The sequence below is a fragment of the Hyalella azteca genome, unplaced genomic scaffold, assembly GCF_000764305.2.
Source record: "Hyalella azteca isolate HAZT.00-mixed unplaced genomic scaffold, Hazt_2.0.2 contig12413, whole genome shotgun sequence".
Lineage (NCBI taxonomy): Eukaryota > Metazoa > Arthropoda > Malacostraca > Amphipoda > Hyalellidae > Hyalella > Hyalella azteca.
The window spans coordinates 2829-22717 of NW_025942373.1; the positions used below are offsets into that span (position 1 = coordinate 2829).

General features: G+C 36.1%; 1 protein-coding gene and 1 long non-coding RNA gene across 2 annotated transcripts in view; both read left to right on the forward strand.

Moving 5' to 3' along the window:
- Positions 1-1768: 1768 nt before the first annotated feature.
- LOC108671183 (sodium-dependent phosphate transport protein 2B) overlaps positions 1769-19889 on the forward strand; it is a 39808-nt gene continuing 21687 nt past the window's right edge. The window contains exons 1-9 of the mRNA XM_018158679.2: positions 1769-2112; positions 5144-5288; positions 6016-6156; positions 6878-7006; positions 7575-7660; positions 8417-8522; positions 8793-8905; positions 9598-9907; positions 10383-10535. Of these exons, the coding sequence (XP_018014168.1) occupies positions 2092-2112; positions 5144-5288; positions 6016-6156; positions 6878-7006; positions 7575-7660; positions 8417-8522; positions 8793-8905; positions 9598-9907; positions 10383-10535 (1204 nt within the window). The 5' untranslated portion in view covers positions 1769-2091. The remainder of the gene's footprint in view (positions 2113-5143; positions 5289-6015; positions 6157-6877; positions 7007-7574; positions 7661-8416; positions 8523-8792; positions 8906-9597; positions 9908-10382; positions 10536-19889) is intronic.
- On the forward strand, positions 11092-13963 carry LOC108671184. The gene is made up of 2 exons (XR_001930796.1): positions 11092-11124; positions 11784-13963. It is a non-coding gene; the product is annotated as an uncharacterized LOC108671184 (long non-coding RNA).

A 19889-nucleotide genomic window follows, 5' to 3' on the forward strand; every position in this document is an offset into this window, starting at 1 on the left:
GAGTGTGAACAAAATATTCATTTTTAGTGAAACATCATATATAATTTAGTACGCTACATGAGTTACAGCTTCCCACAACTTCGAACTTCATTAGTATATTTTTTTGTACTTGATTAGTAAAATTTCCATTTGGAAGTTGACTACAAAACCGGCTAAGAGGCTGCCACCACTACACCGAAAAATGGAATGGCAAGCGCATTATTAAATGCGATCAATTTAATAACGTAATAGAATTCTGGTGTCCACAAATTTATAACTGAGAAAGTATAAATACAAACCGCTATAAGCACAGCCATCTCTACAATAATGTAATTGAAATTCGAAAAAATTCCCTCGCGGTAAAGTTTAAACTCGGGCAGCAGTCGGAGGGAAACTTCCGCAAGAGCTGACCCAGGTCGTCAAACACATTTCAGGCTGCGCTATTATTAATAAAGTGATGTTCAGTAACTTTTTTCCCTATGTATGTTTCGACATTCAACTGTTAGTGCTGTCTCAGTCGTTTTGCATTAATTTCTGGCTTTCTTTCAATATTATGATGCCTCAATCTACCCACGTTGTAAGGGGACGTATGTTATTGTAAATATTAGATTACGTATGTTATTGTAAATATTAGATTATGGATGTTATTGTAGATATTAGATTAGTAATTTCTCTTTTAGGTTTTTAGTCACCACTGACGTGACCTCGCGTAGGAATCCACTATATCTTGTCATTCGTTTGTGCGATTCCACCACAGAGGTACGTGGTTCTTTTAGTCGTGTTTGTTTTCAATGTTGACAGTGCCCTGGTGTTTAAGTGAAGTTTTTATTGATCTTTTAGTGCATATTTGTAGTTATAGTTGTTTATGTATCATATGTCATCCGTGCTGTATTTCTGCGTTTATTAGTTTATTTATTTCATTAGTTCTAATTTTTGTGTTTTCGTTTTGAATGTGCAGAAAGGCTCCGATATTAGAACTGGCTCCGTTCATTAGAGAAAATAGTTAGTCGGCCAAATGAAAGCGCACGGTTTGTTTTGTTTATTCATTTTTTTGGTAATCACTGATAAGTGGTTTGAATTATTATTGTGTGTTCATTTATTCAGTTTTATTCATCCTTCTTAATGGCAATAATTATCAAGACACGATCATAAGTAAATGTCTGGTGGCCACTGACGGCTTTATTTATATATTATTTATTTATCGAATGGGCCCCGACAACGTTTTGACTATTATATATGATTAAAAATTTTCATATCATTCTATATGGTAATTATGAATATTTTGTCTCACCCTAAAAACAGTTCATTTGATGTTGGGCGAAGCGACCTGCCAAATGACAATTTTTGTTACTTTAGTGAAAGGGATTTAATAATTGCTTGTTTACTAACTATTAAATTAGTATCTTTATAATTAACTAATCTTTATCGTCCTCATATAAATTGTTCTCGAGAATAGGTAGAAATTTTGGAAAGGTTGCAAGATAAAATTTTGTTAGGATCAATATTTCTATTACTGTGGTTTAAAAAAACTATTTATTCCTACTGTGGTTCAGAAGAACTATTTATCCCGCTATTGTAGATGCGAAATTCTATCGTATTTACGTGAAGTTATACGACATGGTTCCGGGAATGGCAAGCACCTGGAACAATGGACGGCCAGGAGTGAAATTCGATTCAACCAGGCATAAGCTCAGTCCTTGCGTCACTGCGGGTGCCGCTGTTTCCTGGCGCGACGCGCGAGGTATAAAAGAGACGCCGCAGCGACCAGGCGGACAGTCGAGCTCGTGCCTGGAACGTGTTATCTTGCCGCTCCTCATCGCATAGCGCGGCCTCGCCCTGTTGCGAATCTTTCTTATTCAAGCACCTGGTACTAATACCAATAGTAGTGACCCAGCGGCTTTTCTCTGGGGTTTTTGGTTCATCCGCTGGAACAAAAACGGTTTAGTACTTAAATATTTTGACAATATTTAGTGAATTGCAAACATCAGATGAAAAGGAAAATGGAATCGGACTGACACTCATCAACTTCTTTAACAATTTTTTCCTGAATTCCACGCTGTGAATCTCGTTCTGGAAACCCACATTTTTCTGCTGTCAGTTTATATATCCACCATGAAGAGCTACGATCTCAACGTAAGTATCAGACATAGTATGGATATGAGTCAAAATTGTTAATTTTTCATTTTCTCGTGTACGCTAAATTTTCACACAATTACAATCATAATTTTAAATTCTATAAATTTAATAAGGTTGCTGGTGACTGTTGAACCTTCTCTCTGTATTTTTTATCTGTTTTCATTAGGAGAAAACAACACAGTTACTCGTGTGTTTCATGGCACAACAGTTTTGTGAAATATGTCTTTTGTTGGACTATTTACGCGTGATTTGGTTGCAACACTTACGCTATGCGCTGCGGTCAACGTACCGTCGACGCAAGCGTCGGTAATCACCGGCCAGTTGCGCCAGATTCAGACATCGCCGCTTGCATTCGATCGCAGCGACATAACCTGGATCGCAGCTGGCTTTATTTTATATTTTTTGTTTTTTTTGCATTTAATTTTAAAAACTTCGGGAAAATGTACAGTATTTTGTTTAATTTCTTTTGTATATCTCCAATTAAATTCCTTATATAGTTGTTTGGAATCGTACAAACGTTTACGAAGCGTCAAAATTGCCTTCCGAATTGCTCTGGTTATTATGATTCACCTCCAGCCATGGGTGATATTAGAATCAGACTTTAAAATTATTTTTAGCTTCGTTGATATAATGAAGAAAAAATTATTTTTAAATGTGTATGTGCGTCCCACGACTGCGCGTGGGACGCACACACAGGATAACGACCATAGAAACTAAGAGCGAAAAAAATAGCGAAAAAATACCAAGCAAGTTAATTAGGTTTTAATGTTTAATTTAATTTTAATAATAATCGTTTTATTCAAATGAATTCCCGAATTTTAGCATACATATGAGAAATTAACGAAATGACGAGTGTATTCAAAACGATCAACACTATGTTCATGGATCGTATAAAAGATATAATTGATTTTTTCGCTTGAGCTCAAGACTTTTTATGAATTCAAGGTTGAACCGCGACATAACTTTGACATAATTTGGTCGTTGGTAGCTCGACCGCAGTTCTTTCATGGCAAGGTGATCATGCGACTCTGTTTTCTTGATGCCAATTTTGCTAAAATCAGTTTCTGTTACGATTTTTTAATTCTTGCTAGTTACAATATTATTTATATATACTGTGTCAGAGATTGAATCAAAGTTTAATTTAATGCAAACGCTTTAATCATGCCTTTTCCTCGGCATGAATGTTCAACTTTGAGTTGGCTTCGCATTGCTGTCATCTTATTATCTGTGGGATTGTACCAAATGCTACGTATTTTTTTCGAAGAATTTCTTGCTTTTATTATATTACGTTATTTTTCGTTAGTAATGCTGAACCCTCAGTTGTCTTTATTGTCCTTTTACCTATCTTATTATCTGCGACATTGAACCCGATGTTTTCTATTTCATTTTCAACAATTTCTTTGTGGTAGTACGTGCATTTTACCTTATTTCTCGTTAATAATTTTTAACCATCAGTCTGCTTGCCAAAGCTTTTAGCAAATTATCAACATCAACGCCCACAGCTGAAGCAACACAAGATTTCCAAGCCCAATAAGTGGAGCTCTCCTTCCTTCAATACCGGCTTGCACCGTTCGGCTGCTGCTTTATTTTTACGTTGCTATTTTTTGTTGGTCTGGAAGTCCAGCTTCTTCACGTGCCTGCCACGATCCTGTCGGCTTACCAGCACACCGATTTTTTGTGCGTTAATAGCCGGACGACCGAAAATTTTTGCATCGAGTTTGCACCAGTTTTAGCTTGTTTCAGTCTGAATTATTTGTGTGAAACAATCATTTTGAAATTTAAAATATGTGAATGATTGCGAGTTCTCATAAATGATACATGTTGTTTATTTTTTCGTAGTTGCAAATAAAGAAAAACTACTTACTAATCTGCACCACTCTTGCCGCTGTAACCGAAACATCTCCCTAAATTTGATTTGAATTATTACTTTATTTTTAATATTACTGTTTCAATTAATCACCAAACTCATGAGTGATTATCTAAGCGTGTCCTATAAACGGAAAATCCCGTTTCCAGGTTTCAGTTTCTATGAGCATTATTGCAGAATCCATCGTTCATTAAATACTTGGATTTGGGACCATTTGACGCCGGTCTTTAATAGTCTATCATGAAGTTATATTTAATAAATATTTGTGCATACAAGTAAATGCGAACTGGATACGTATAACTTAAACCTCATATCGTGTGAATTTATTGACGTACACTTATTTCGTTAATTTGGTAATAATTTGGGAATGAGACTAAATAATTTATCTCTTAATAACTAGTTCTTGCTATTTCACAACTCTACAATATTGATTAAATAATTCATTATTTATACACGTATCGGAAAGAAATGTGAGAAAGTTTCGCGCGCTAAGCGAAGAAATGTGAGAAAATTTTCAAGGTCAAAAATTTCGATAACGATGAAATTGTGCATCAATCAATTTCCACTTGATTGGATATCGCGTAGAGATTTATTGCCAAACAGTTCCCAATCAACATTCAAATGATAAAGCGAGACATTGCATGTTTTTTAAGCATTATTCACACGGAACTCGTTCACTACAGGCATTAATTCGTTCAAAACTTGCATGTGAAGAACAAACAATACAATGACGAATAGGACTGTTGAGGGGAGTTTTTTTTCGCTTGGTTGGGCGTGGGGCAGGTTGCCTCATACAAATCGATAGCGAGCAGACTTATTGTGTGAGGTCGAGACAAGGTCGCTCTTTCAATAAAAAATCGAGTTGCAAACTTTTTATGTTGTGACTCAGCATATGCAAATATGCCAACCTTGAATTCATTTTCTCGATACATAATGTTTTAAGTGCCTCCTTAATTAGCTATTTTTTGTCATTCTGCTCGTAGCCGGTAACGAATCATTATTGCTATTTCAATACCTGTGATTCATTATCATTTATTCATTTGAATTAAAATAACAATAACATTCCTCACTGTCTAAAATTTACTAAGATCAATTCCACTAAACATAATCTATTGACATAAATACTATTTTTAATACTCATTTTCCTTCTCACTGACCCAGAGTGGAATCGACAATCCCGCTTACTGGGACAGGACCGGGTCCCTAGCGAGGACAACTACCCTCAACACAAGTCAGACCCTCAAGGCTGCTGAGGCCGAAGACCATGATGCCTGGGCGACCCTCGACTCCGGGACACCCTGGAATGGTGAGTGGTACTTTTTCTTCGCCCTATACATCTGTACAAGTATGAAAATTGATTAAAAAACATTAAAAACACTGTCAAAAATGATGAAATATGGTGAAATAGGGAAATTCCATATTAATATTCAATAATATATATATTAATTTTATTATTTTGTATCTATTTATATATATGAAATAGGGAAATTCCATATTATTCTAGAATGATGAAAATTTATATTTAGAGTAGTGGTCAGCAAAATCTTCCATTGAGTAAATCAATGGTTTAGAATGTCATATTTTCTAACAGGTTCAGTTAATCTAAATACAAGGTTAATGTTCTTAATTAATTCTCAAATAAATAAATAAATCTAAATCTAATTGTAATATAAAATTTTTCTCAATGTCCAAACTGTTACCTCCAAACATTTTTTATTTAAATTGGCAAGCCCCCTCTGCTTAATGAATCATTCATTTTTATTTAAGCCCATTAAACATGTTAGAATGAAAATAATAAAGAACTCTCAGATATATGCTTCTTTGCACGTATCTATATAACCCATTTCGAAACAGCATGTTATAGATACTTCTAAATTTTAAATACCGTCGCTAATTTCCCACTGGTTCTGTAGTTTTTCTTATTTTATTTTATTCACTCTTTCACGATAATAATTCATATGTCTCTTAATTTCTACAGTAACTATAATAACTTCTTACATATCCAGCTCCTAAAATTCGTCTTTATTTCACAGAGATGACGAGTGTCGAGAAGTGCAAGGCCATCACCATCAATGTCGTCAAAATCATGACGGTGTTCGGGCTGCTCTACTTCTTCATTTGTTCACTGGATTTGCTGTCTTCTGCCTTCAAATTGATTTCGGGAAAAACCACCAGTGAGTTAATTATTAACAACCTCTATTCGTAAGCGAGTAACAACCATGGGCGAGTTATCTGACTCACCTCTAAGCCGACTCTAGTAACTCTAGGGCGACCCAAAATTGCATCTGAATTTTGGCTGTGCGACCAACAAACGCGATCATAGAGTCAAATAACTACTAGTGAGTTAACTGATCAACAACCACTTTTGTCTAGAACCACTTATTAGTTAACGCATCTCTGATTTAATGATGCTTAACTAATAAATAACCACTAGTGTCTAGAACCAAATGTAAGTTAACACATCTCTGATTTGATGATGCTTAACTAATCAACAACAACTAGTGTCTAGAACCACATATAAGTTAACGCATCTCTGATTTGATGATGCTTAACTAAAACGAACGCGATCACAGTGTCAAATAACTACGAGTGATTTAAGTAATCACACAATCACTTTTGTCTAGAACCACTTATAAGTTAACGCATCTCTGATTTGATGATGCTTAACTAATCAATAACCACTAGTGTCTAGAACCACAAATAAGTTAACGCATCTCTGATTTGATGATGCTTAACTAATCAACAATCACTAGTGTCTATAATCACATATAAATTAACGCATCTCTGATTTGCATGATGCTTAACTAATCAACAACAACTAGTGTATAGAACCACATATAATTTAACGCATCTCTGATTTGTATGATGCAATTCTTGACTATCTACAATGCTCAGGTGATCTGCTGGGGGGAGAATACATGAGTAACCCCATCGTGGGGCTGGTGGTGGGGATCCTGCTGACGGTGCTGGTGCAGTCCTCCTCCACCTCCACGTCCATCGTCGTCTCCATGGTCTCCGCAGGACGTGAGTTATACTACAAGATGCACTAAGACTAAATTAATTTATTGCTTATATCTCTTTATATTAAGTATCCTACAAGTAGTTCAATTTCTGAATGGTGGTGATAAAAATTCTTTAAAAATTAGTATATTACTCGATGGGGTCACCCGTGCAGAGTTGATCTTTGTTAAATGCTCGTACAATTGAACGCTTAGAACATCTCTCCTCATAATTGATTTTTGAATCCGGTTTTTATCATTTTTTAGAACAATATTTTATTCGTAACCATGCACAATATTCAAAAATCTTTCTGTTCTCTCATTCTATCATAACTCATGTTTTAAAGATGACAAATTTATATTGAATGTTGCTCCCAGTTATGCACTTCCTTCAGTACTCACGTTATTAACTTGTCAAATACTTGTTTTTAAACTGAATGTCATTCCCAGTTTTACATTTCCTTCATTACTCACTTCATTAACTTGTCAAATAATTCTTATTAAACTTAATTTCGTACCCGTTTTGCATATCCCTAATTTCTCATGTTATACACTTTTTAAATATTTATTCTCAAACTGAATGTTGTCCCCAGTTCTGAATGTGCACGACTCCATCCCAATCATCATGGGCACCAACATTGGCACGTCGGTCACCAACACCATCGTCTCCCTCACCCAGGTCTGACACCAAAGATTATTACGGTTGATATTAAGAAGTAGATAATTTAAAATTACATCTTGAAATGGGAGATACAATGCTATTAAATTACAAATTTCGAAATTAAATTAAATTACAAATCGAATGCTATTCGATTACTAAACTTAATGTTGAGGATTTTTCTTTAACCTTTGATCGGAAAAAAATATCCTTCATAAGGATAAGTCTGAAAAAAATGACAATTATCAAGGAGGGGACGTAAAGTATTCTTCACTAGGGTAGGGCAGTCAAGAATCCTTTCTCAGGTTTAGGGATTAAAATATCCTCTATGGGGGTAGGGTAGGGATCCTTTATCAGTTTGGGTACTAAAATATCCTCTATGAGGGTTGAGCAGGGATCCTTTATCAGTTTGGGTTCAAAAATAACCTCTATGAGGGTTGAGCAGGGGAGTAACATTTATCCTTTGTATAAGCCTCCCATTATAAAAGAATTTAAAAGAAAATAAAAGAAAATTCATCATATCGATATTGAAAACGTTTCAGAGTCCAGCTCCATCATCAGTTCGACTAAACCAAAAAAGAGCTTTTTTTTTTAGGTTAAGCGAACTGATAATGGAGCTGGACTCCGAAACGTTTTCAATATCGATATGGTGAATTTTCTTGGCGTTTTCTTTGCTTTTAAATTCCTTGTGAACTTGCGATATAAGCAGACTGATAATAAAAGTCCTCACATTATCATTATAATACCGTTCACCTGACACCTCCCGCCCCCTCGCAGGCCGGTGACCGGGAGCAGTTCCGCCTCGCGTTCGCAGGCGCAACGGTGCACGACATGTTCAACTGGCTCAGCGTCATCGTTCTGCTCGTCTTAGAGATCGCCTTCGGTCAGTTCTTTGGGCTCAAATCAAACTATTTAGCGAACATTACTAATAAACACTGTTATTTATCTTGTCTTAAGACTTCTTTTTCATTAGGTGTTCATTTGTTAATTTTTCTTCTTGACACTCGTTCCTCAATTCCATTTTTTCATATCATATGTGTTATCATTATGTTTATCAAAGTCTTTTATTTCTTTGCGAATTTTGTTTTACATGAAATACTACTAACCTAAATGAGGAATTTGTAGAAATTCTATGAATCTTCCCGTGCGTCAGGCGTCCTGGAGAAGCTGACAGACACTATCGTGGAGTCCGTGGCGCCTGGCTCAGGATCAGACGTGAAGATTCTTAAGGTCATCACCGAACCCTTCACGGACCTCATCATCGAGGTAATGATAAAAATTGTGGAATTGAACGAATGATTTCATGATAACTGTTGAGAAATGTGATTCCTCTGAAGGTTTTACAATCGAGGTGAGTAAGCCAAATGATGTCAAGTTGAAAGTTTAACTGAAGCAGCTCAGCCCAAGGCTTAGAGGTGAGACCAGGGAAATTATTAATTATCACGTCTTTGAAGCGGTATTTTAAAAATTAACCATGTTATTATTAGGCAGTTATAAAATTCAGCCAATTAAAAGCGATTAAGAATAATTACGGTGTACTGGAATTTTCTTTGGTGGTCTTAGTTTATTTATTTAACAGCGACTTCTTTTCAAGTAGGTGACGTGAAAAAATTTAAGAAGCATTCATTTTAAATCGCGTCTTAGATTATTAATGAACCGTTTTTTCCGATATTCCAATGAAAATTCGATGTAAATTACTTAACATTTTCATTGCTAATTACTTCACTGACGTTGCTCATTTTTTTATTGGACATATTAAAAAAATTTAATTTGTTGTTCGACAGTAAATGAATTAGTTAAATCGAAATTAGTTTATTCCTAAAGTGACCATAAAAGTCATATTCAATTTTCTGATTTATACCAATAAAAATTAATTCCATAATTCATGTTTAATTTGGGGACTTTCCTCAAGTATTACACCTGCATGTTCTTCATATCTTTATTTTTTAAACTCGCAGCTGGACAGCAAAGTCATGAAATGCTGGGGCTTAGGCCAGTGGCTGGACAAGGACTCTATCATCAAGCAATACTGCAAGTCCTACAGGAACAGCTCCTACGCTCCTATTGAGCCGCTACCCCTCAACGTTACCTCGAGCGACTGCTACGAAGATCCTACGAAAATCGGCATTGAGGATTCATGTCATTTTGCTTTCTACAACACGACTCTGACTGACAGTCAAGTGGGAATCATCTTGCTGGTGCTGTCCCTGTTCATCCTCTGCGTGGCGCTCATCTTGATCGTTAAGCTTCTCAACTCAATGCTTAAAGGTGAGACAATAATAATACATAACTACGGCCCCTATTAAGAAGTAACTTAGCAATTGTCGATATAGCGTATGAAGTCTATATTATAACATCACGCTCTCACAAAGTAGCATTTTTACCGAAAGATCTTGTTATGAACCGAAGAAAAATTAAAAACATACTAAGAGGAGAAAAGAGGAGCAAAAAATTTATTTTCCACTAACAAATTTTGTGAGATTTAATTATATAAAAATGCAACATTTTTTTAATTTTGAATTATATTAAATTCAAAAGCGACAATTTAAATTCATCAGAGACGTTTCAAATTGATTTTTTAAGACTTTACGTAAAAAATTTAAAATTGTAAAACCTTGAGATCCCGAAAAAATAAATGAAATATGAAAATTATAACTAGATAATTACAAATAGAAAATAAAAAATAGGAAAATTTCCTAGTATTACATTTTAGGGATCCTAAAATAAAAAATATCGTTTGCAGGAAGCATCGCAATCGTGATCAAAAAGACGCTGAACGCCGACATCCCATACGTGCCGTGGCTGACGGGCTACATCGCCATCCTCATCGGCGCCGTCATGACCTTCATCGTCCAGTCATCATCCATATTCACGTCCACACTCACCCCACTCATCGGTACGGTCAAGTCCTCAACGGATGTAATAATAGTCTCTGAGTTCTGATCGTTATCCTCTTCTTTAGTCAATTGAAACAAAAATTTTCGGTAATATGAGAAGGAATTTTGATATAATGACGCAGCAAGTTCTGGACCTCTTGTTTCTCTTAGAATGGACAGTTATTATTCAGTTATTCTGCGCAGTAATTCATAACGCATCAAAATTCGTACAACGCTTTGTCACAGTTCATCTCCCTATAATTATCCATGAATCGTGAAACCTTAGACCATTTACAACGCTTAAGAATAGAATATCATTGTAATTAATCTCAATCTCGCCCACTCAATTAACGTTTAATCAATAGATGAATTAATTTAAATTAATTAACCTCAACCTCGCCTCCCTCAATTTACTTTTACTTAATTGATGAACTAATTTAAATTAATTTACCTCAACCTCGCCTCACTCAATTAACTTTTGATCAATAGATGAACTAATTTAAATTAATTAACCTCAACCTCGCCTCCCTCAATTTACTTTTACTTAATAGATGAACTAATTTAAATTAATTAACCTCAAGCCTGGAGCCGTCTTCTTGTTGTCTCTTGGTGAGTGACGAATGACATTCCTGTTTTCATTATATTTCATCAAACTTCTTGACAAACTGACGGTAGCTTTGGTTAACAGTTATTGAGATATATCTCGAGGAGTTCTTCTAAGTTTAAGAATAAAGGCCAAAACTAAACAAGTTGCATAAAACATTTTACTGAATTTCGGGCATAGCCCGAAACGTTCTGTTTTGTTTATCTAGGACTTCTATTCAGTAAAATGTTTTATGCAACTTGTTTAGTTTTGGCCTTTATTGAGATATGAATCGCATTGACGACAGTTATAGTGTGGAAAAGAGGAAACGCCATCATAAAACATCCCGCCTTAGCCGTGTCTAACTCACTTACATAGCACAACCGTGTCTGTGAAGTGTATTTAGTTTTATTTTAAGGAAACAGAAGAACATTGCCTGTTAATGGGACTTTTAATTAGAAAACATTAATTGATTCCCAAGTTTTTTGAATGCGAATTTTAGTGGCAACTGATTTTGAACTTAATGTTCAAAAGATATCATTTCCGTTTGATATTTGGATTGTTACGTCGGCTTTAATTTTTACACAAACCGATTGTAATTTATTAATTCAATTTTCACAAGGGGATGCCTTAGAAACATTATTGAAAACTGAGTGACTGCTAACTAATTCTATTTGATTTGCAGGTGGACCGATTGTCCTGTGGTCTGTCCTCGGACCCATCATTATCTTCTTCGTCTTCATTGGGATAATCAATTTCATCCAAAACAAGAAGCCAAGTCTGCTGCCAAAAATTCTTCAGAATTGGGAATTTTTACCGAAACCTCTTCGGTCTCTGGAGCCTTATGATAAAGTCCTCACAGGACTCCCGTGCTGCAAGTGCTGCAAGTCCTGCCAGTCCCCGCCTCCTGCAGACGTCGAGTCCGTCTCCACCAGAAGCAATAGCGTCTCACTTGCGTCCGAAAAAGGTGTTGACAACTTGGCTTTCCGCTCGTAATAACTGAATCAAATTAAATTAAAAATAATTAACTTCGCCTGAAACGGTTGCTAAATAGTTGGCCTGAAACGGAACTTTAATTATGAATGGTGATTACTCGGTCAGTGGCGGATAGCTGAAGTGTCAAATTGATGTGATTACCTCTTAAAACCCACGATGAAAATTTTTTCATCAAGTGAGGCCAAAGGTGATTCTGCTCTTGGTTAATGCAACAAAAATCAAAGTGATCATGATAAGTACGAGGAAGGATCAAACAACGAGAATGATCACACACAGATAATGAATCAACTTGTATAGAACAAGAATTATGACCGCTATTTCTAACAATGCGACACTCTGGAGTACTGTTACATTCTACTGGACACCAGGGTTGTTGATGTTATTATATGATTTTATAATAACTATTTCACCATACTAATTTTTGGTGACTTCAATCTTCATCCATTACAATTCTTCACTGCACATTAATCGATGCTGCTCTCATTCTGTCCGCGAATAATATATGATCTCAATTTAAAGAGGCGGTCAGATGGGGCTCATAACGATAGTTCTAGAAGAACATAAGTCTCATTACGAATAAATGACCTAAAAGAACGGTTGTTCATACTGAAACACAGGTTTTTACTTAAGAATACAAACAGTTTTACGAAAACTGATGTAAAAATAATTTTTTCATTATTTATGCGCTTTCAGAACTGTTTGGTCATGACATCATGGTTTTAAAGTCAGCCTAAAATCATTCAAGACTTAACGCTCCTTAATGGGTGCAAGTGCATGCATTCTTAGGACACCCAACTAGTCAGTATTATTTTAATTCTAGAAAAGATGCGTATGCCTGCATCCTATTTTGTCGTTTTTTGTCTTTACCTTAAAGCGCAAACATAAATTATGTACGTGCTTGTTTGCTTGCCATTTCCATATAAAGCACGCAGTGATTAAAACATTATACATGAGCTTGAATCGGACGTATTTTGTAACCGTCAACCGCAATAAGAGATCTATTAGAATTAAGTAAATATATTTTTCTGTAACGGTTGGAGATTCAAATGATTGATCGAACGCAGGCCCGGATTTATAATAACATCATATCAATATTTTTGTAATTAGCATGGGCGATCAACGCTAACTATTGTACCGTTAAGTATTGTCAGTAACAAATTGGTACTAGCCTACGAATATGTATAAGTAATGTGACAGCAACGTTGTGAACAACAGAAAGTGTATTAAATTTTGGTCTGCTGTTGAAAAAAATTAAAAAATTGTTTCCGGGTAAAAATCTTTGTTTCTGTTGCTGACACGATCATGTTCACCATTTTTAGGTAATCACTAGATAAACATTTATTATATTGACCAAGATATGAAGTTCTGTTCTGATGTTGTTATTGCAGGAACAATAATATTCTAATAATGTAATGTGGCACTACAAACGAAAAATGTCTTTAAGGCTCAAAATTAATCAATGTTTGCGATTTCCGCGACTGATTCTTTCGTATATTTGTGTACATATATTTTATTGAAGTTATACGAGGAGCCATAATTATTGCCTGTATATAACCGTAGATTACTTAGCTTATAAGTGCATTGTTTGCTTCTAGCGAAAACTATTTATGTACGTCCCATTTAATCTCTGTAATCAGAGTTGCGGTCGATGTTTCAAAGTATAAAAAAATCAAAGCTCATTGATGCATATTTGCCGAATATTTAGGAGGATTTATCCACCTAAAAAATCTATGGCATTGTAAATTTTGTTGTCTGAAATATTTTCAATAACTACGCAACGTTGAAGAAAATATGGATTGTGAACTTATAGCGACAATAGTTCTCATTGCGCTGCTGAAATTTCGTGACCAATAAGAAGCTAATGATTTCTTTTGCCTTTTATTAATCATGACTTATAACTTGATATTTTAATAGAAACTATATCCTCTATCCGCTTGCCTGATTTGTGGCATTTTTAAAACTCGGTTCACGCAGAGTTTCGTTTCCGTTGCGTCAGTATGAAGGGATGTGAGGTTCTCTAATTCGAGGGAAATATAAGAAAACTTTGTTCATCAGAAAGTTGAAACACGTAACAAATTTTAAAGAAGTTTTTGTGAAGATTTTCTACGAAAAAAGTACATGAAACCGCACATGTTTAATATGAAGAAAAAAAACTATCTACATTCTACAGTAACTTTGGCTGCTGAATGATCCAAATATAAAACAGGTTAATCCAGAAATTGTCAAATGTTCCTAAATTTATATTTTGTTGTACAAATATCGTTTCGACTGCATTTACGTCATGAATAACGATTGCCGATGTAATCTGCAGTTGTAATTTTCTTCTTACCATTGCTTGCTAGACACAGTCACAGACATGAGCAGACAACAAATAAGTTTAATATTTAACATCGGACAGCATACGATGCATAGCAACCATATTTTGACAGTAATTATCATCGGATTGAATGCGGTAAAGATCCATGTCATTATAGACATTTTGGATTGCAATGTCTCAAGGAGTTGAGATTTTCTGCGCATTTTGGAACGCAAATTAATAAATCAAATTAAGCGAAAAGGACAAAATTTAGTAGAAAGAGTTCCAAGACGTGCAAAAAGGATAATTCCAGGCTTAAGAGGCAAGCCTTACGAAGAAAGATTAGAGATCATGAAGTTTCCAGGTCTATTTTATCGCCAACTTCGTGGCAACCTGGTTGAAGTATTTAAGTATACTCTTGGTTTATACAAGGTCCCAAAAGGATTACTCAAATTTGAAACAAGAACCAACACCGAATCTTTTCAGTGTTGAAAAGATTCGGTCCAAGGACGCGTAATACTGCTGGTATGAACGCGTACAAGAACAGCTTTGACAATGCTATGCAGAGGTATATATTCAGACCTGAAATGCCTAGCACCTCACGGGCCAGTCAGAAGTCTAGTAGCTTTTTCAAACCAACGACAGTTTAGAAAAGGTCTGTCAAACTAAAGGTTTTAGATCTCCTGGTGAAAAGTCACGAAAAGTACCACAATTGTCAACAGGCCACACCAGGTCTGTTCTTCAGCGCAGACATTACTATATCGTTAAGTTATGTTATGCTATATTATGGTATGGTATGTTATGGTATGGTATATTATGTTGTGTTATGTTATGTTATGTTATGTAAGCGTTAGTTTCGTTACTGAAGACGCTGTTGAACCTCCCTCTGACATACAAGTATGATGCTGAGGATACAAACCCCATAGACGAGTCTATGTCTCTACATTTTAGGCTTTGGCAAGGTCTAAACTATGAAAATGAGACGAGACAATTAGTTGAGATTGTGGTGCTTGTTACTGTATGCAAAATCCTAATTAAAACCGGTTTTCATACAAAAGGAATATTTTTATATCATCGTACATTCAGCCAATTCAAAATTTCTACCTTAATACTACAAACGAATAATTTTTTAATTAAGTAAAGTAATCATTCAAGCCATCATTTGAGTGGATTAATTTAATACGAATAATGTAATTAATAATACGCTGATAAAAGTATTACTTCGATTGAAGTGTTCGATATTTATGCATAAAAATTTGGATTTTGTGTTAGTAATTTCATTTACTGGTGTAATTTAAGAATATTCTCTCATGATGTGCTGCTCTCGCGTAGTGGTACTGGCAAGGTTTTGAACAGCATTCGATAAATAAGATAGTATGTGCAGGAAACGTTTTTTCAAATGCCGAGAGTTCATTCTAGGTGATACTAAAGTAAAAATGGAATATATCGTTCAAGTGAATCCGAAACTTGCAAATGAAAGTTAAAAATTGTATCTCGTTTAGTGAGGCAAAGACGCCAATTTTTTAGAGATAAATATGTAATAGATTAGGTTACCTTCATTGCATTCAATACTTAGCTCTTCTAATCTTGCCATTCAATCAATGCATGCAATAAAACATAAAAATTTTCATCATCTTCATGTCTTTCAAATAAATGTGTCGAATTGAGAAACTTTGTTAAGACCTTTTCAAATTTTGGAAATCGTTTGTGGAGTTTTTCTCTGTGTGACAGCAGTCGCATGAATTTGGTCTCATTTTATTTAAACTTTAACTACAGAACGAAAGGATTTACTGAGCTACTATCAATCAGTTAGAGGTGACTAACTCGGTCGGCTGTTACCTGTTGGTTAACTCTACAAGCGAGTCAGTCTTGAGTCTATAAACTGTGCAAGTGAATCAGTTTAGAGTCGGTGAACTCAGTGAATTTATTGTTTAAAAAGTTAAAGCATGAGCTGCCTTAAATTTGGCATATGTGTGATCATCAAAATAAGAGAACGGCAAAAATTTATTTAAATTTATATATTAAATAATTTATGGTTATTTGAATTTATGTAATTACTTGTGCTTTGCTTACTCTTGCTTAAACAATTCCATTATCAGGGTCTAATTTGTTCTTGTCGTTGTGAATATTTTTGTTGTACTCGATTAACAATTTCTTTATTCATTTCCACATTTTATTTGTAAAAAAATTATCTACGACCTTGCGACCTATTTCCGGTCATTGGATTGAGAAAGCAAATCATGATAATTTTATCCATAATTATTGCAATCTGTATCATGGATTGATCGAGAGACTTAAAGTCATTAAAACTATCCTAATATAAAGTCGCTTTATATAGTATATTTATTCGACTTACCACAACAGCCAGCAGTTCTGTTCGATTTGTCTTTCTTACAAACAAGCGACAACGGTCGCTTAAGGGCGACGTACCGTATAGGGGCGATAACGGCGTCAGTTTATACGACATACCCGCTACCGGTGACTGTGAATTATAGCTTGTCTAGGTGAAATACGGGAGAAGTGGCAATGACAGCCCGTTATGGCACCGTCGTTACTCTGTCAGCCCGTTATGGCAACGTCCCCTCCACCGGTGAACGTCGGTAACGTCACGGGTGCACGTTATGGCAACGTCGCCCCTCTTGGCGCCTGTTAAAGCAGCTCAGCCCGTACGGCAGAGCAACAACGGCAGGTCTACGATGTGCTGCGTATTTTCCCGATGTTTACGCGGGCACTGAGCGCTCGGGCGCCGCGGTCTGATGGCGTGCGCCGCTTTGCGCAACGACCGCCGGCGTCTCGTCAGCGCGGTGCTAAAGCGCGCGCCTCAAACGCCCAGTGTAACGAAATCAGCGAGAGATCTGAGGGCGCCTCTTGTGAGGGTCGTGAGGTTGCTAGTTAGTGAGAGCTGTGAGATTGCCACTTGTGAGGGCTGTGAGGTTGTCACATGTGAGGGCTGAGAAGTTGGCACTTGTGAGGGCTGAGAAGTTGTCACCTGTGAGGGCTGAGAAGTTGCCACTTGTGAGGGCAGTGACATTGCCACTTGTGAGGGTTGTGAGGTTGCCACTTGTGAGGGCTGAGAAGTTGCCTCACGTGAGGGTTGGAAGTTTGTTGAAGTAAAGAAGGCTGTTAAGGCACTGACGACTGAGAGCTGTGAAAGCTTCTACTCGTTTCGCCGGCTGCTCTGTTTTGCAGGTTCAACACCCAAGCACACCCAGCAGTTAGGTTCATGCTTTTTTATCTGCAAGGTAAAATCTTTGTCTATTCCAACGATGTTTTGCGCCCAAATATTGCCTGCTTGGCTAACTCATTGCGGTGCACTTTGTTAAGTTCTTACTTGTATTTTACATCAAATTTGAACCTCCGTTGCTCAATATCGTTTCGCTTTATGCCGTGTAGTTTTAAGAATGTCCATTTTGTGAACATTTATTTTATTTCGTTCAGTGATTAACTTGTCCACTATACTCTCGCGCGAGTCGATTTGTATTCTTCATTTCATTAATTAGAGGTCATGTCAATACCATGCCTTTCAATTATGGTGTTTCGTACAGAGCCCGGGAACAGTCATTCTATGTCAGTGTCGATTTAGCCGGTGTCGGTGTAGGGTTGCGCCGCTCTCGCGAAAATCTCTGGACTGGGGAATTGCAGTTTCGTCTCCTAAAGACGTCGATGACCTACCGGCATAATACGGCTCGGTGTTTTGATCAGTGCTTAGATTAAGATGTTTTCACAGATTTTATAAGATAAGACGATTAAGATGTTTTCTCAGATTTTATCTCCATTATAATAACTAGGCATGGAAATTCGTTCCAAAATGATAAGAAATCTGAAGTTTTGGACTTCTAAATTTGTGAAACTGATACAATCATGCGCAAAATGTTTCCCTTGTCATGATGGGCAAAAATTTTCCCTTGTCTCATATAGGAAGAGGTCACTACTCACTAGAATACTCTGTAATTAACCAGTTGGACCAAGTCTACAATGAACTTGTAATGTTGTGCATCTATGCTCATCGCAGTTATTGGGTTTAAATCGAACAGTAAATGTCTTCGTTCATAGTTAATTTATATCACTGTGAGCTACGTAATTGTTGATGTGGGAACGTCCTGAGAAATGGAACGTCCATAACTCCATTTACTACAATTCTTCTTGTCTGAAATAAAGTGTTCGTTTGATGTCAAATTGGCCTCCAATTTGGACCTATTGTCCATTAGTTGATACTTTAGTAACATCATTAATGTCATTAGTGATTGTAACTTATGCAAATATTTACCGAGTTCGGTACGAAATAATTTGAGGATGCGCCGCCTGGGAATGATGAAAAAAAAAAAAAAATCGGATTTGACAGTGTGATCAATTTGGTTTCAAACGCATATGAACATCTAGAACATGTCCTGATTGTTGTATAAATTAGTAGAATCATTCTTCTTATCTCCTTTTTTATCATTATTTGTTGAATCATTCTTATCTCCGTTCTTATTCTTACTAGTTGAATCATACATTTCTCCTTATACTTACTCTTATTAGTTTATAATGTCACTCGTTTGCTTGAATCGCAAATTCATTAAAAATTTAAAAGCAAATAAAACTATACAAAACTCATAGTATCTCTAAATAAAACCTTTTATTTAGAGATACTATGAGTTTTTGTGGAGTTTTCTTTGCTTCTAAGCTTTTATTAGTTGAATCATTGTTATATCATTTCTTATCCATCATTCTAAATTTAAGGTTCGTATCGGGCCGCTCTTCTGTCCAGACCCAGACAAAGGTCGGACAGTTGCCGCCAGCACGGTATAGGTAGCTTGATTTTACATGCCCGGTTGTTGAATTAGCAGTGCCCACACTAGTGCCCGAATGCCGATCACGTTGCGGCTGTCCAGTGTCCAGTGCTGCGTAAGTGTTGGGATAAATTTACAATATATATTCGTTTACTCTAAATGGTTCTTTCATATATTTGAACGAGTTTGGTTAAAAAGTATGTAATTTTTATTCAGAACTTCTTTAGTTAGAGTTCGGTTTCTCCATCTGTCTAATTATGAGTCTTACTGTCAATGAAACACAATAGAACGGATGCTGAATCCAAACGAGATATATGAATAAATTTAAAGACATAGACTGAGCTAAAAAATACGTACGTAGTTCCTGATCCATTCTAATTTGGAACCATGCCCATTGTTGCAAACCATCTGTTTGTTCGTAAGGGATAAAGACTGCATAGGTTTTAATTCGCTCATGAATGAAAACTGATCAGGCTTTGTTTTGTACCTGCATTGCTCCCTGTTCTTCCTCAATTGAAGTACGTGTGCCTGCAAAATTTATGTGGTTGAAGGTTTTAGACGGAGAAGGTTTAAGCCAATAAAATCAGTGACAAATACTTTACACTCTTAAATAAGAGGTAGATGCCTAGCGTTGATGATCAGGCTAGAACTAATGTATGACTTAGGATGTGTGTTAGGTTAAAATCAGCTTGCGTCAGTACATTAGTTGCGTGCGGATAACTGGGAG